Source organism: Coenobita brevimanus, chromosome 3, assembly GCF_032717465.1.
Source record: "Coenobita brevimanus isolate Jiangsu-jjx chromosome 3, ASM3271746v2, whole genome shotgun sequence".
Classification (NCBI taxonomy): Eukaryota; Metazoa; Arthropoda; class Malacostraca; order Decapoda; family Coenobitidae; genus Coenobita; species Coenobita brevimanus.
Genome location: NC_136956.1, coordinates 21,766,699 through 21,784,343, shown reverse-complemented (window position 1 = coordinate 21,784,343; position 17,645 = coordinate 21,766,699). Strand labels below are relative to the sequence as shown.

Genomic DNA, 17,645 nt, shown 5'->3' with positions numbered 1-17,645 from the left:
CTTCCCCCCCCACATCCCTTCCCTCTCTTCGCTTCCCTCTACTCCCGTCTCCATCAGGCTCGTGCTCTTGGTCTCAGGGTTTCTTTTATTTGGATCCCAGCCAATGTTGGTCACATCCGCCACGACCAGGCAAATCGTCTGGCCCGAGCTGCCTGCAACCTCCCCCTAGCTGCCATCCGCCTCCCTGTGTGTGACGAATCCTTCTCGAGGAGTCCAGGGAGGACCTAGCCCTGCGTACCGATGCTGAACGTGCCACTAGTGTCACCATCCAGCACTACGACACCCACCGTGGCGTGCGACACACCTATGGCAAGCACCCCACCCACACCGTCGCTGTGATGTGGCCGTCGCCCACATTCGCCTGGGGTATCGCTCCCCAGGGGAAATCACCGGACGACCAACCGCCAACAGGCCATGTAAACTCTGTCACAATGCCATGGATGAAGCATTATCACATTATATCTTTAACTGCCCAGTCATCGCCCCCTTCAGACCCCCTGAACTCCTGTTTTCTGCTTTGTGTACCTGCTTCATCACACATCTTGATGTACTAGAAGACATTCTCACCCTTCACCCCGACTTCCTTTCATTGTAATGCCCTGGCACTAGGACAATGCTCGGACATGTGTGTGTGTGTGTGTGTGTGTGTGTGTGTTGTCCACGCACATGCGCATGCATCAGGTGCATGATGTACTGTCCTAGTGCTGGGATTTTGAATCAAGAGGTAATTTTATATCGCATATCGTTTTCTGTCTCTCTACCTCCCTGTGTATGTGACTATGTATATGTATCTACTTAAGGTATATTATATATATATATATATATATATATATATATATATATATATATATATATATATATATATATATATATAGAGTTTATATATACACATATATATATATATATATATATATATATATATATATATATATATATAGAGAGAGAGAGAGAGAGAGAGAGAGAGAGAGAGAGAGAGATATATATATATATATATAAATATATATATATATATATATATATATATATATATATATATATATTTATATATATATATATATAATTATATATATATGTATGTTTTCCTGTCTATGTATATATGAATACATCATATATATGTGCAATGTGCATGTTGCATATGTATATGTATGCATGCCTGTACACATACCCATATCTTTATACATACGTACATATCCTGTATATGCAATATGTTTATGGCTACATGTGCGTGAATATATACATATATGTATAGATGTATACAGTATAGATATATGCGTATATGTATGTGTGCATATGTGCCTCTCTCTGCATATGTGTGTACACTCGCACCAAAAAGAATCAGTGCAGAATATATGTTAAATATTATGACACACGGAACAAAGGGAACTGGAACTTGCGGCTCTGCCCTCCCACACGCAGGCATCCCAGACGATAGATGACAGCTGTATCAGATATAACTCTTGTGTCCTTCATAATGTATAGGAAATGGCTGTAAATGTTATGATATATACAGGTGCTAACGGGCTGTCACTGCTGCATGGTCGAATCATTCCGGATGGCATTGGACCCACAGTGCACCGGTACTTTCTGGTGCGAGTGTACATACGTGTGTATCTATATATCACTTATCTCAAAACATGATACTTACTGTGCCAACTTTGTACCATGTATGTATCACTGTATGTCTTTGTTTATTATTGTGCTTGTAATGATAAATTCTTTTGTACCTTCTATGCCTGTGATACCGATTCTGTTTTCCTCATGCAGCCCTCCCTGCTTGGCCTTCAGGGACAGTGTTTATTTCTACTGTTATTATTTCGTTTCGTGTCGTTTCGTTTATAAAGGCTCCAACTTGCTTGTATGCATCGGCTTTGGTCACCTGATAGCGGCTTTCCATGCTGCTTGATCTCTGGCAGCTTCCCTATTCAATCCCTTATCCCTGAGGTCACATTCAATGGCCTCGTCCCAGGTTTTTTTCGTCTACCTCTCTTTACCCTACCCCTAATGTTAACACTCACTTTCTGCACCCACTTATCATCCCCCGTCCTCTCCACATGCCCAAACCATCTCAATCTACCTCTCCACATCACAAACACACTCCAGTCCCATCCTTCCTCCCAAACCATCTCAATCTATCCCTCCTCATCACGACACCAATGCACTCCAGTCCCATCCTTCCTCTCAAACCATCTCAATCAACACCCTCCCCACCACATCAATACACTCCAGTCCCATCTTTCCTCCCAAACCATCTAAATCTGCCCCTCCTCATCACAACATCAATACACTCCAGTCCCATCCTTCCTCCCAAACCATCTAAATCTGCCCCTCCTCATCACAATATCAATGCACTCCAGTCCCATCCTTCCTCCCAAACCATCTAAATCTGCCCCTCCTCATCACAACACCAGTACACTCCAGTCCCATCCTTCCTCCCAAACCATCTCAATCTACCCCTCCTGATCACAACACCAATACACTCCAGTCCCATCCTTCCTCCCGAACCATCTCAATCTATCCCTCCTCATCACAACACCAATACACTCCAGTCCCATCCTTCCTCCCAAACCATCTCAATCTACCCCTCCTCATCACAACACCAGTACACTCCAGTCCCATCCTTCCTCTCAAACCATCTCAATCTATACCCTCCTCATCACAACACCAATACACTCCAGTCCCATCCTTCCTCCCAAACCATCTCAATCTACCTCTCCTCATCACAACACCAATACACTCCAGTCCCATCCTTCCTCTCAAACCATCTCAATCTATACCCTCCTCATCACAACACCAATACACTCCAGTCCCATCCTTCCTCCCAAACCATCTCAATCTACCCCTCCTCATCACAACACCAATACACTCCAGTCCCATCCTTCCTCCCAAACCATCTCAATCTATACCCTCCTCATCACAACACCAATACACTCCAGTCCCATCCTATCTCTCAACTCTTTCATCGCAAACACTCTTAAATCCATTGACGTTGTTTTTGTTACGTTATTGCTTTCCTCATTATTAGCCGGGTGATTGACTTAACATGGAAATACTTAACCTCATTACCAATTACTTATCGTATAGAGAATCATGGTTTCTTTGTTATTATTATTAGAAATGGCCAAAGTTATTCTCAAGATGGTGCTAAACTTCTTGCCTTCTCTCCCCACCACACCCACGTAAACTTCTACCCCCTTCTCAAGACGGCCACCATTACACCTTACTATCCACACATCAAAACGTCTCTTGGTTCGTGTCTGTCAGGTAGTTAGTGACTCGTCGTGCAGAAAGGTGGGAATTCTGGATCCATTCACATCCACGAAGACCTAGATGAACTTTTACGAGTGTTTTGTGAGTCATAGGATGATGATAGAGATAAGGCATGGTAAGTATAAAAGTAAATAAATAAATACTACTACTACTACTACTAATACTACTGCTGCTGCTGCTGCTGCTGCAACTACTACTACTACTTCTACTACTACTACAACTCAGAAGAAAGTTTAAGATTACATGTCGACTGCAAGGAAGTCACTAAGGCAGACAGTTGACCTACCACCTTCCCCTGGACTGCGACATGCATCAATTTATTTCCTCCCATACACAGGGGAAGAGAGCTTTGTTCAGGAGTCACGTAGAGCTTCTAATCCAGTGCTCCTCTACGTGGGAGACGTGACCAGCTTCCAAGGGGACATAAAGACTTGGAAATAGTGTGTGTGTGTGTGTGTGTGTGTGTGTGTGTGTGTGTGTGTGTGTAATTCACCAGGTCGGTCAGGATCACTTGATGGTCGTGATCGTCAGCTTTTACCCTCCCGGAAGTGAGCTGAGAGCTCATATAGTCCGATCTAAGGGCTAGGCTGTGACCTTCACACATGCACACACCCGTCCCCTTGCTCAAGGGGGACAGTAACCACCCACTTCGTCAGTGAAACTTTTCGCAACCTGAGCGAGGCGCGAACTCCCGTCTACCAGTTGGCAAGCGGGAACGTTACCACTGCACCAGCGAGCGGTGTGTGTATGTGTGTGTGTGTGTGTGTGTGTGTGTGTGTGTGTGTGTGTGTGTGTGTGTGTGTGTGTGTGTGTGTGTGTGTGTGTGTGTGTGTGTGTGTGTGTGTGTGTGAGAGAGAGAGAGAGAGAGAGAGAGAGAGAGAGAGGAGAGGGGACTCAGAAAAAGTGATTGGCTTGAACAAGTGTGTGTGTGTGTGTGTGTGTGTGTGTGTGTGTGTGTGTGTGTGTGTGAGAGAGAGAGAGAGAGAGAGAGAGAGAGAGAGAGAGAGAGAGAGAGAGAGAGAATCAGAAAAAAATGAAAGGAAGTTTGGCACCACAGCATATAGGGGACAAGGAAGTTTGGCACCACAGCATAAAGTAAGGAAGTTTGGCACCACAGCATAAAGTAAGGAAGTTTGGCACCACAGCATAAAGTAAGGAAGTTTGGCACCACAGCATAAAGTAAGGAAGTTTGGCACCACAGCATATAAGGGTGGAAGGAAGTTTGGCACCACAGCATAAAGTAAGGAAGTTTGGCACCACAGCATAAAGTAAGGAAGTTTGGCACCACAGCATAAAGTAAGGAAGTTTGGCACCGTCGCTCAGGGAGGCCGTGACGTCACCACACTTTCACATAGGCTGCACTTTTCCACATTCACAAACATTCTTAAGTTGAAGTGTTACGTAAATTGTGTATCAGTTACCTTCTTCTGCCTTCACCTTGCTGTACTCTTTTCACTCTAACTTGGCCTAAAATTGCCATCTATCTTGAACGCTGAGCTGTTACGATAGATTAACAACAGAATTTGGTTCTAGTCACGAAGAAGTGCTATGGAAATGATATAGAGCCATTGTATTATCTTTCTGTCACTGAGCTACGTGAAATAAGCTGCAAGAGGACATAAATTAGGCCAGCTTTGGGTGAAAGGAGGATAGTTAACAATGCTAAGTCAAACTCGAGTGAATATTACATTGCATATAGTATAATAAGGGAGGGGAAGACCGAGGATGAGGTGGAGGGATGGAGTGGAGAGGTATATGAGGGAGGGGGGAGTGGGTTGAGGGGGGAGGGGGGAGAAGGTTGAGGGGGGGAGGGGGCAGTCAAATGGTGGGTGACAAAGCGACTTGGAGGCGTTTTGTCCGAGGCCACCCTTTGCGGGATTAGGGCGTCGTCCAGGAGATAGATAGATATAATATTCCTTGTCTATTTATTTATCTATTCTCAGTACAGCACATAACAACAAATCAGAGTTAAAATCAAGTTATAGATTTTGTTTATATTCTTATCGTCAGTCATTCAATCATTATTTACCCCGCTAAGAAAGTTATGTTGTACCCCACATCGGATGGCTTGTCTGTCTGTCTGTAAGCAGGATTACTCAAGAAATTATGAACGGATTTTGATGGAATTTTGTGGAAGGGTGGGCCGTGGACCAAGGAAGGAATGAGTAAACACTGGGGCGGATCCACGGAGCCGAAGCCAGATCTTTTTTCAATGGCAATGGCACTGAAGGAGGTATACGCTCTGTGAAGCCTCTCTAGTTAGATTTTATATATAGAAGTTTTCTCCCCTTTCATCGTCCATCGTACAACTACCGAACGCTTCATGGAAAGACTGGAGTGAATATTTAAGGAATAAAACACACACACACACACACACACACACACACACACACACACACACACACACACACACACACACACACATTCATTTCTTGGTGACAACAGACAGCCACGTGACCTGAATATGGGGATCCTTTGTACATACGAGGCTTGGCTGAGGGGTGCTTAGTCTCTCTCTCCCTCTCTCTCTCTCTCTCTCTCTCTCTCTCTCTCTCTCTCCACCTAGGTCACATTTCCTTCCTCCATCCTCCACTTCCCCTTCCCTCCTTCCCTCAATATTTCTCTTCCATCCTTTTCCCTTCAATCCTCCTCGTTGCCACCCTCCCTCCCTCCCTTCTCTCCCTTTCCTCCCTTCCCTCTCCATTCACCCTACCTGAAGGTCACATTTCTCTACCTTAAGGTCGCACATCCCTCCCTCCTCCCTCCCTCCATCCATCCATCCTTCCATTCCCTCCCTATTTCTCTCTCTCTCCCACAATTCTCTGTCCAGTCCACCTTGCTCACTCCCTCCCTCTCTTCCCTCATTCTTCTCTCCCTCTCCTCCATTTCCATCCCTCCCTCTCTCCCTCCCTTTCTCCCTCCCTCTCTCCCTTCCTCCCTCCCTCCCTCCCTCTCTCCATCCCTCTCTCCCTTCCTCCCTACCATTTCCCATCCCTCCCTCTCTCCCTCTCTCTCTTCCCTCATTCTTCTCTCCGTTCCTCCCTTCCTTTTTCTCTCCCTCCCTCCCTCTCTCCCTCCCTCCCTACCTTCCTCCCTCCCTCCCTCCCTCCCTCCCTCCCTCTCTCCCTTCCTTCCTTCCATTTCCCATGCCTCCCTCCCTCCCTCCCTCCAGTTTCCCTCCTTCTTTTTCCCCATTATTCTCTCCCTTCCTCCCTTCCACTTCCCATCCCTGCCTTCCTCCCTCCCTCTCTCCCTCCCTTCCTCCCTCCCTCCCTCTCTCCCTTCCTCCCTCCCTCCCTCCCTCCCTCCCTCCTTCTCTCCCTCCCTCTCTCCCTTCCTCCCTCCCTTCCTCCCTTCCATTTCCCATGCCTCCCTCCCTCCCTCCCTCCAGTTTCCCTCCCTCCCATCACCTCATCCACTTACTAACTTTCCACTCTCCACAGACGATTTTAGGCACCTTAGGGGGGGTTTCCGAGCTGGGGGGGTTGCATAAATCCTCCACTAACACCTCCACTTCCAGAAACCCCCCCTAGACTGAACAGGATGTGTGTAGGCAGCAAGAAAATGGAAAAAAAAGGATAATTTGTTTTTAGGAGCGAAGTCATGTTTTTCCTGACACATGAGACCTGCCGCCACCTTCTTCTTATCGATAAATTTTGCATCTCAGTGGCAGGTGGTGGCGACCATCATCCACTCACTTGATGTAGTGCTGCCTACCTACTTCTTCCTTAGCCTTTATCATTCTTTTTCTGTGCCTGTCCTCTTCTCTTCCTATTTCTCCCATCTTTCCTGTCACTTCTTATTGCTTTTCTTTCCTTTACAGGTGGCTTTACATTGAGTGACAAGCCAAATGGTTTCCTGTAAGCCAAGAAACCATTTACAACGCTGGGTGGTAACCATATAACCAAACCATACGTGTTCCCTACGTGTCAACAAGTGGGTTGGTGGAGGGTTAGTGCCCCTCCCCGTAAAACAAATAACTCAGAGTCAAATGGCCACCCCTTACGGGATTATGGCGTCTGGCAATAGATAGATAGATAGATAGGTAGATAGATAGATAGATGGTCCTTTGTATCTTTTTGTATCCTGTACCTTCTTAACCCCTGGCAAGCAGTGACTTATTTTTTAGTGTAATCGTACCTCCAAACAAGACTGTTAAGCTTGCGTAAGGTCATTTGTAGTCTATCTGTCTATCTATTGCTAGACGCCTCAATCCTGTAAAGGCTGGCCACAAACAAATCGCCTCCAATCGTCCTGTCCCCCGTCATTTCATTGCCCTGCTCCCAGCTCACACACCCCACTCTCAGATACCTCTCCACTCCATCCTTCTATCTCATCCTTGGCCTCCCCCTCCCTCTCACACCCTCCACCTCACTCACATACACTCTCCTCGTCAGTCTCTCACTCTCCATCCTCTCCACATGGCCAAACCACCTCAGTGTGTTTCTCCTAACGCTTCCTATCACATCCACATCCACACCACTACGCTCCTAGTTAGTCTCTCACTCTCCATCCTCTCCACATGGCCAAACCACCTCAGTGTGTTTCTCCTAACGCTTCCACACACATCCACATCGACACCACAACGCTCCTTCACTTCCTCATTTGTCAGTCTGTCTCTACATGTGACTCCACGTAAAGTGTATAAATAACAAAATATATTCAACGTACGGCAGAGAAATTGGCAAGGAAGAGGTAGTATCATGGACCTTCCTAGGCAGACAAAAATATGATCTTATACATCTTAATATCATCTTCATTAATTCTTAGCATACCTGAAGGAGTTTTGTCTTCCATCCATTTAAGATCAGATTATTTCCCCCCTGAGAGTGAGTCCTGGAAGCCTGGGTAATATTACTGTCTTTCTCTGTCTGTATTTCCCACTGCCTATGACCTCCAGTCTTTTAAACGCAGTGTGTCCAGGCATCTCGAGAGGAACGGATCTTGAATTTCGCTCTCTGCTTTCTTGTTTTTATTTTTTCTTGGAACAATTTGGTAGACTTCTGGACTTTGTAAAATTAATGTCTTCCTCTGTCTGTATTTCCCACTGCCTATGACCTCCTGTCTTTTAAACGCAGTGTGTCCAGGGCATCTCGAGAGGAGCGGATCTTAAATTTGGCTCTCTGCTTTCTTGTTTTTAATTTCTTGGAACAGTTTGGACTTCTGGCCTTAGGTTCCTTCTTCCTGGCATAAAAATAAATCTAATGTTCTATTCCAGGTAAGCCCAGATGACTTTATTCAATTGAGAAGCGGGAGAGAGAATTTAGATTACCTTCCTTTCCAGAGTTGCTTTCCTTTTCGCTTCGTCATAAATTCTGCTTTGAGGGTTGGAATTAACACGATCTTACTCCTAATTCCTCCTATATTCCACGGCAATTTTCAGTAGCCATAGTAAATACTGTAAAAGAGTAATATTATCCTTCTCACCCCTACAGCTATATCAATCAGAAGGCACGGAGACGCATGGTTTTGGAAAATGGGGAAAGAAATATTGTGAGGAGATGGGAATGTTGACAAGTGACGAAAATCAGAAGATTCAGAGGGAGTAGGAGGCCTGTGTTATTATGTGTGTGTGTGTGTGTGTGTGTGTGTGTGTGTGTGTGTGTGTGCTCTAGTTTCTGCTGGCTCTGTTCCTATGATCTGGCTTTTTCTGGCTCTACATACTCAATTCTGTTGGCGCACCAGCTCACTGCATTGGTCTTCTGGGGACATAGAAGGAAGGGGTTTAGATAGTCAGCGAGGATGCACTGCTGAATCGAGACTTAGCAACAACTTCCCTTCGCCTACGTGCTCTCTGTCCCCTCCAGCCCAAGTAGAATATTAACAGCGACTGGCAATACATCCTCAACCTTCTCCTCCCTACCTTGAGGCCCTACGGAGCGGAAGATGGATTTCAGACACTGGTTGCTGGCATATTGGATTAACTTTCTGTGTAAACTAATCGCCGTATTCGTGGGTTAATCTCCAATCACAGGACACAAATCCCTTCCCGTAGCAACTCTAAAAATAAACAGATCCAGATAACGGGAGATATGCATTTTAGTTGATCTTGATAAACGGGAGATTTTATTGATACCCTTGCTTTTTAATTGCTATCTATCTATCTATTGCCAGACACCTTAATCCTGTAAGGTGTGGCCACAAACACATCGCCCCCATATCCCCCTGTCACCCTTCATTTCACTGCCCTGCTCCCAGCTCACACACCCCTCTCTAATATACCTCTCCATCCCTCCATCTCATCTTTGGCCTCCCTTTCCCTCTCCCCCTCTCCACCTCACCCGCATACACACTCCTCGTTAGTCTCTCGCTCTCCATCCTTTCCACATGGCCAAACCACCTCAGTGTGTTTCTCCTAACGCTTCCTATCACATCCACATCCACACCACAACGCTCCTTCACTTCCTCATTTGTCAGTCTTTTTAATTACTACTCTCATTACTTGATAAATACTTGTTCTGTACATATGCAAACTTTGTACCCGTCTCCTTTTTATGTGTGCATGTTGGTGTATCTCGTGTGGAATACTGCAGTTTGTATATATGTTTACGTAATAGACTCGTGTTTATCCCCACAGGAATAATGTTTTCATATTTGATTAAAACATACAGTATAGATATATTATGTATTTAGATACACTCTTATAATAATTTCATATTTAATTATACAACATCCATCTGTCTATCTAACCGTATATATATTTTTTTCCTTCTGCTTCTTCTTCTTGTGATGTAGATTTAAAGATTTGTTTCTCCATTAAGCACAGGATACATGGCAAGATTCTCCGCTCCTTCCTTCCTGCCATAACAAATTTGTGTTACGAGAGGGAATAGATGGTAAACACGCTTGAGAATTCCAGCCCAGTTGTTTGGTCAATTTCACCCGTGCGTAGGCCAGTGCTGAGTGTGTGTGTGTGTGTGTGTGTGTGTGTGTGTGTGTAGAGGCTGGCTGACACGTGATGCAGTAGTGCCCGACACGTGAGTCATGTGCGGCTGCTCAGCGTGACTTAAGGTAATTCTCTAGGCCTTGTTTTGTGGGAAGGAACGTGTACTGCATCTGGAAGGCCGAGCAGTGCAGAGAATACCATTGAGAGGTCCGGAAGGCTGACGGGAGGCGGGGTGAAAGTGTCGCTATGGTGGGTCCCAAGTTTGAATTTCCTAACACATCACGCCTCTTGACTACGAAATCTTGACGGTACATGATTGCCAGAAGGTAGTGTGTGTGTCTATGTGTAGGAGAGTCGACGCAAACACACACACAGCCAGGAAAAGGTATAAATATGCAGTTACAAGAAGACACATGGCATTTCTTGAGAAGGGGATCATTGTGGTAGGTTAGCCATAGAGTCGACCTTCCTTGGTTCCTGGGCAGTCTGGGTCTACGGATTTTTTCAACGCCTCAGTGTCCCGTCAGACGTTGAGCGGGGAGGACATGCGTTCCGTGGCTTAATCTTCTATCAGTACCCTCAACGCCATTGCCCATCGCCCTCAGGAGCTCGAAAAATGGCGGGAAATTTGACTGAGGAAGAGGAGGGTCAAATGAGTGAGGAAATGCAGGCGGTTCTGGAGTCCTTTCAGAGCAACACAAATGCCTTCTTCTTGGTTACTATGGGAATGATAATATTCTGTAAGTACTGGGGTGATTTTGTGTGTGTGTGTGTGTGTATGTGTGTGTGTGTGTGTGTGTGTGTGTGTGTGTGTGTGTGTGTGTGTGTGTGTGTGTGTGTGTGTGTGTTGATTATATTTAGTACCATGGAGATTTTGTTGTGTGTGTGTGTGTGTGTGTGTGTGTGTGTGTGTGTGTGTGTGTGTGTGTGTGTGTGTGTGTGTGTGTGTTTGTGTGTGTGTGTATGAATTATCTTGTGTGTGTTAATGCGATTTTGTTACTTCTGTGTATGTATGTGTGTGTGTGTGTGTGTGTGTGTGTGTGTGTGTGTCTGTGCGCTTGTATATGTGTGTACGAAAACGCAGACCTTTAAATACAGCCTTTCCTATTAATATATTTCCATATCCTGAGCGACCCTGGTTCAATCCTTGTCTCTCTCTTCACGGGGACTGTCACTGAGATACGTAACAATTATTCTCCTCACGTGAACACTGTAATTGCGTTCACCTGTGTTCACTCTGTTCTTTGGGCCGTGTTCTGAGTGACGTAAGAGACCGTAGCACCGTTTCCTTAGCGATTTAGTCATCTATTTTTTTTTTTTTTTTTAGTATGTCGTAGTATTGTTTTGTGTGCTACTTATGTGGTTTTGTTTCGTTGTAATGTGTGTGTGGGGGGGAGGTGTGTGTGTGTGTGTGTGTGTGTGTGTGTGTGTGTGTGTGTGATGTGTATGTGTCTGTGTGTCTGTCTGTCTGTCTCTGTGTCATCGATATCCCAAAGAAATAATATCCAATTTTAACCAGACTTGGTGGGAAGGATGAGGGCAAGTATTCAAGGGGTCCTATTATTTTCTCAGTACAGCAGATCAAAGTTCAAAGTCACAGGGCTAGCAAAATCAACTTAGTTTTTGTACGAATTAGGCCAAACTTGGGGAGATGAGTGAGGGTAAGGCAAGAACGAAGCTAATCAATTTTGAAGGCACAGGGTCAAAGGTCAAAGTTAACATTAAGATTTTTTTTATCCGATTCAGGCCAAACTTGGTGGAATGGTTGAGGATAAGGCAAGGATATAAGGATTCGATTTTGAGAGCCACACATCAAAGGCCAAGGTCACAACACAAGGTATACTCATTTTTTGTATGTGGCAAAACTTGGTGGAAGGGTTGAGGATCACGCAAGAACCAAGGGATTCTGTTTTGAGAATAATGAGTCAAAAGTCAAGGTCACTGTGTGTGTGTGTGTGTGTGTGTGTGTGTGTGTGAGAGAGAGAGAGAGAGAGAGAGAGAGAGAGAGAGAGAGAGAGAGAGAGAGAGAGAGAGAGAGAGAGCAAAATTATTAGATCAATATTGATCTGATTTGGATGAAACTTGGTGGATGAGTTGAGGATCACGCAAGAGGTTGACCTATTGCTTTTTGAATATCAGGTGAAAGGTGAAGGTTACATGCCAAGGTCAGCTTAAACATATTTCTTTTTCCGATTTAGTCAAAGCTTTGTGGAACAACTCAGATAATTTTGAGCTGATATGAAGCAATCTTGGTGGAAGGGTTAAGGGTCAGGGGAGAATCAAATAATTCGTATCAGTCACTCGAAGATCAAGATCAAAGGGTAAAATCAAATGTTTGGGTCTTCAGCTATAGGGTGTTGCTCTCTCTCTCTCTCTCTCTCTCTCTCTCTCTCTCTCTGGCTGTCTGTTTATCTGTCTGTCTGTCTGTCTGTCTGTCTCTGTCTGTCTGTCTGTCTCTCTCTCTCTCTCTCTCTCTCTCTCTCTCTCTGGCTGTCTGTCTGTCTATCTGTCTGTAGCTGTTTGTCTATCTGTCTGTAGCTGTTTGTCTATCTGTCTGTCTGTCTGTCTGTCTGTCTGTCTCTCTCTCTCTCTCTCTCTCTCTCTCTCTCTCTCTCTCTCTCTCTCTCTCTCTCTCTCTCTCTCTCTCTCTCTCTCTCTCTCTCTCTCTCTCTCTCTCTCTCTCTCTCTCTCTCTCTCTCTCTCCCCCTCTCTCCCTCTCTCTCTTAACCTCCCTAACACTGATCAACCCTACCTTATTCCTTAACACACCTTCCACCAACTCCATCTCTATATAAAGTAATCAACCTTTCCGGAAGTGCTTACCTGTCTGATTACGGAGAGAATACACCTGAGGAAGACGCGCAGGTGTGGCAGGTGTTGATATGAAGGGTGTAGGTGTACTGGGGGGGGGGAAACTGAGGGGGATTCTTTTACACACAGTACGCTTGATTCTCTGCCCTAATGTGGATGTGTTTTTTTGCAGTAAAGACGAGAGATAGGAGAATATATTGCTCATTGATATGTTTTAACTCGAAGACAGAGATAGCCTGGGACACACACACACACACACACACACACACACACACACACACACACACACACACACACACACACACACACACACACTCTTGGTGCATACTTACACTCATACGCATATACATAAATACATACGCACGCTCACACACACCAACACACAAGTGCACAGTAATTCGGTGACCAATTCGAATAGAGAGAGAGAGAGAGAGAGAGAAAGAGTATAGCAAAGAGTTAGTAAATGGTGGTGAGAATAAAGAGAGAGAGAGAGAGAGAGAGAGAGAGAGAGAGTTATTTCAAGTTTGTCAGGTACGAACAGAAAGTCCTTTGGCTCTACACGGCTTTTTTACGAGACAGACTGCGGTGTGTTCCAGAGGCGGGCTGCTCACTGACTCTGCTGACTTCAAAACACACAATCAGCAGACCCAGAGGCGTGTCACAGCATACCTCAGCGATTTCTGTCACGTAGGATACAATCTACACTTTATTCAATCCTATACACACACGTAGACTCATATAATGCTGAGTTTGCAATGCCGACCCTCATACTAGACTATACACACACACTAACACTTATACAATGCCGAGTTTGCAATGTCTGCCTTCATACTAGACTATACACACACACGTACACTTATATGATACTGAGTTTGCAATGTCTACCTTCATCCTGGACTATACACACACACGTACACTTACACAATGCTGAGTTTGCAATGTCTACCTTCATTCTAGACTATACACACACACTAACACTTATATAATGCCAAGTTTGCAATGTCTGCCTTCATAGTAGACTATACACACATACTAACACTTATATAATGCCGAGTTTGCAATGCCTACCTTCATACTAGACTATACACACACACGTACACTTATATAATGCCAAGTTTGCAATGTCTACCTTCATACTAGACTAAACACACACACGTACACTTATATAATACTTACTTTGCAATGCCTACCTTCATACTAGACTATACACACACACGTACACTTATACAATGCCGAGTTTGCAGTGTCTAAGTGTACAAGAAATCATTATATAACCCGTTACACATCTCCCCAGCTAGTAAGAACTGTGTCCCCTGTCACGATGAGGAAATACATAGATAAGAAACCCAGCTATATTAAGGACGGAAAATTACTGAACATAGAAATAAAGATGTGATGGAGAACTGATGCAGAGAGGTTCCTAATCAAAATCAAGTGCAAAATCAATGACAATAGTGGATAATAATACTGTAGAAACACATGGGTATATAAAAAGGAACTGACATACGAACTGAAATGGTAATACTGCTAAAAGGAAGCGAGGCAGTTAAAGTTATTCAGGTGAGAGTAAATGGAACTGAATATGCTCACTGTAACTAAGATGTAGATAGTAAGAGAAGAGAGTTAAGAGGAAATACATGAGGTAAATACAATATGCAAGGCGGATCCACTAAGAAAGGAGTGTCACTGAAGATGATACTGTTGGATAAGGTGCAAAGGCTGAGAAATGGGTACAGTGAAAGATGAAGTGTTAATCCCATGGTTACGATGGTATTATAGATGGAAGAACAGGGAGAAGGAGAGGAGAGGGGAGAGAGCGAGAGAAAGAGAGAGGGAAGGGAAGACGGAGAGAGGAGAGAGAGGGAGAGGGAGAGGGAAGGGAAGAGAGTCACCCATCCACACACACACACACACACACACACACACTCACACACTCAAACCCTGTACGAATCAACGCCAAACATTAACCAAACCATCTTCCACACGCCTCACTCTCCACTCTTGTATCTCTAGAAAGCATTTGAACACCGTATGAGGGCAGATAAAAAATGTAATACGGAATTCAGGATCAAGGCAACTCACCTACACATCCACCAGGGACAATGTTGGCCTTGGGAGGGTACTGATTTTCCGTCCACGTCACCCAGTTATTTGCGTGTTTTTTTTTCTGTCGACAAATCACCACCCTGGTTTTTTAATCCTGTCATGGCCTTCGTCACCCCTGTAATCCCTTCCACCAGCGACGGATTTATTTTGATGGGATTGCGTGAGGTGATTTTTTCAAAGGCTAGGATCTGCTCACTTCTATCTGTCTATCTATCTATTGCCAGACGCCTTAATCCCGTAAGGGGTGGCCACAAACAAGTCGCCTCCATGTCGTCCTGTCCCCCGCCATTTCACGGCCCTGCTCCCAGCTCACACACCCCTCTCTCATATACCTCTCCACTCCATCCCTCCATCTCATCCTTGGCCTCCCCCTCCCTCTCCCCCCTCCACCTCACTCACATGCACTCTCCTCGTTAGTCTGTCACTCTCCAACCCTCTCTCATATACCTCTCCACTCCATCCCTCCATCTCATCCTTGGCCTCCCCCTCCCTCTCCCCCTCTACCTCACTCACACGCACTCTCCTCGTCAGTCTCTCGCTCTCCATCCTCTCCACAGGGCTTTATTGTTTGTACGAAAATGTGAATAACTAACAACTACTATTAAATTTTATATCAAAGACTTACTATGGACAAGATGAGGAAGAATTTCGAAACAGAATCAATCTCTCTCTCTCTCTCTCTCTCTCTCTCTCTCTCTCTCTCTCTCTCTCTCTCTCTCTCTCTCTCTCTTCTCTTCTCTTTAATTATCATTCTCCATTTTCTCCCATTCTTTCTCTTCTTATTTTTCCTTCTTCCCTTCCTATACAACATCGCCGTAAAATGCATCCATATCCCGTCACCTCTGTATATATTTCCTTTATCCATCAAGCTTTTCATCTTTTACCTGGTTTTAGAAATATATAAATCGGCAAGGAAGAAGGAATTTGAATTTTATGAATATTCCTTCTTAGCTGGTTCCAGGAATATATAAATCCATTGAAAAAAAAGGGTATAAAATCTAAGTCTTTGGAAAAACAGGACACTACTCGAAATTCTAACGTCTTGCTCAGTCGAAGAAGCTGTGACGATGATGGTTGACCGGGTGAAGGAATTTGATTTACTGAAGGTGCTTAGAAGGACAGATCAGTAAACAGCCCTAATTCTGCTTTCAGTATTACCCTAAAACTCTCAATCAGACGCCATGTAGATCAGCAAACTCTTCAGCTCTCGGATGCAGACTTTCTCGCGGATTTTCAAACATGCTCTCTCCTTAAATCAGCGTTTTCGTATTACGCCTGATTGCAGGTGCCTCGCAGTGTTAAATCAGTGACCATTATCGTCTGAGGAACTTTGGTATTTTATTTTATTTAAGGTAGATTTTCTTTTTCTTTTTCTTTTTTTTTGTTTTTGTTAAGTTAGGAGTGAGGACTGGAGCTGAGTTAATACTATCATTGAGAGAGAGAGAGACAGAGACAGAGACAGACAGACAGACAGACAAAGACAGAGACACACACACAGAGAGACAGAGACAGAAACAGACAGACAGACAGACAGACACACACACACACACACACACACACACACACACACACACACACACACACACACACACACACACAGATAGAGAGAGAGAGAGAGAGAGAGAGAGAGAGGGGGGAGGGAGAGAGTCATTCATCCACAAATCCACACACACACACACACACACAAACACACACACACACACACACACACACACACACACACACACAAAACTCCAAGCACATACATACATACTTAGCAGCCGAAAATAACACTACATACCCATGTTTCATACCTTCACAATTACGCCTTTCATGATCAAGGTGTTACTCTGTTCCGGCAAACGTCAGTAGAATACAATAATCTATACTCCTTTTACTCTTACTTGGCCCAGATTTTCGTCCTTTTGCAGCTTAAATCACGTACCTTGGTGGCGTGAGAGGACTATGCTACGACTCTACGTCCTTTCCATAGCACTCCTTCGTTACTGGACCCATATTCTTGTGTAAATCTCTTGCCACTGCTTAAAAGATGGAGAGATGGCAATTTTAGGCCAAGTTGGAGTTAAAAGAGTATAACAGCGAGTCACAGAAGCCTTAGTGTTAATCTGCTTGGCCTGTGTGTGTGTGTGTGTGTGTGTGTGTGTGTGTGTGTGTGTGTGTGTGTGTGTGTGTGTGTGTGTGTGTGTGTGTGTGTGTGTGTGTGTGTGTGTGTTTTGAGAGCCACAAGCAAAGTTCACCAATGCTTCTATGTTTGATGTGGCAAAGGAGGGTGATTCTGTAACTATGTGCTTTTCACCCTAACTTGGCCTAGATTTTCGTCCCTTTGTAGCTTATTTCTGGTAGCTTCTTGGTGGAAAAAGACAATACCACGACTATGCATTCTTTCCATACCATTTCTCCATGACTAGCATCAAAATCTAACGTTAGTCTCTTGCTACACCTCTGCAAGCAAGACGGAGGGGCGGTAATTTCAGGCCAAGTTAGAGTAAAAAGAGTATAGTATTAAGTGATAACACAAAACGCACACCAAACGAGTATGAGAAGGAAGTATATGCACAGTCATTTGAAGAGGAGT

The 17,645-nt window shown here is 44.6% G+C and overlaps 1 protein-coding gene across 1 annotated transcript in view; it reads left to right on the top strand.

Moving 5' to 3' along the window:
• Window positions 1-10,705: 10,705 nt before the first annotated feature.
• The window catches only part of LOC145393787 (putative ammonium transporter 1), a 29,603-nt gene continuing 22,663 nt past the window's right edge, over window positions 10,706-17,645 (top strand). Inside the window, exon 1 of the mRNA XM_080267837.1 lies at window positions 10,706-10,893. Coding sequence (XP_080123963.1) covers window positions 10,770-10,893 — 124 coding nt within the window. The 5' untranslated portion in view covers window positions 10,706-10,769. The remainder of the gene's footprint in view (window positions 10,894-17,645) is intronic.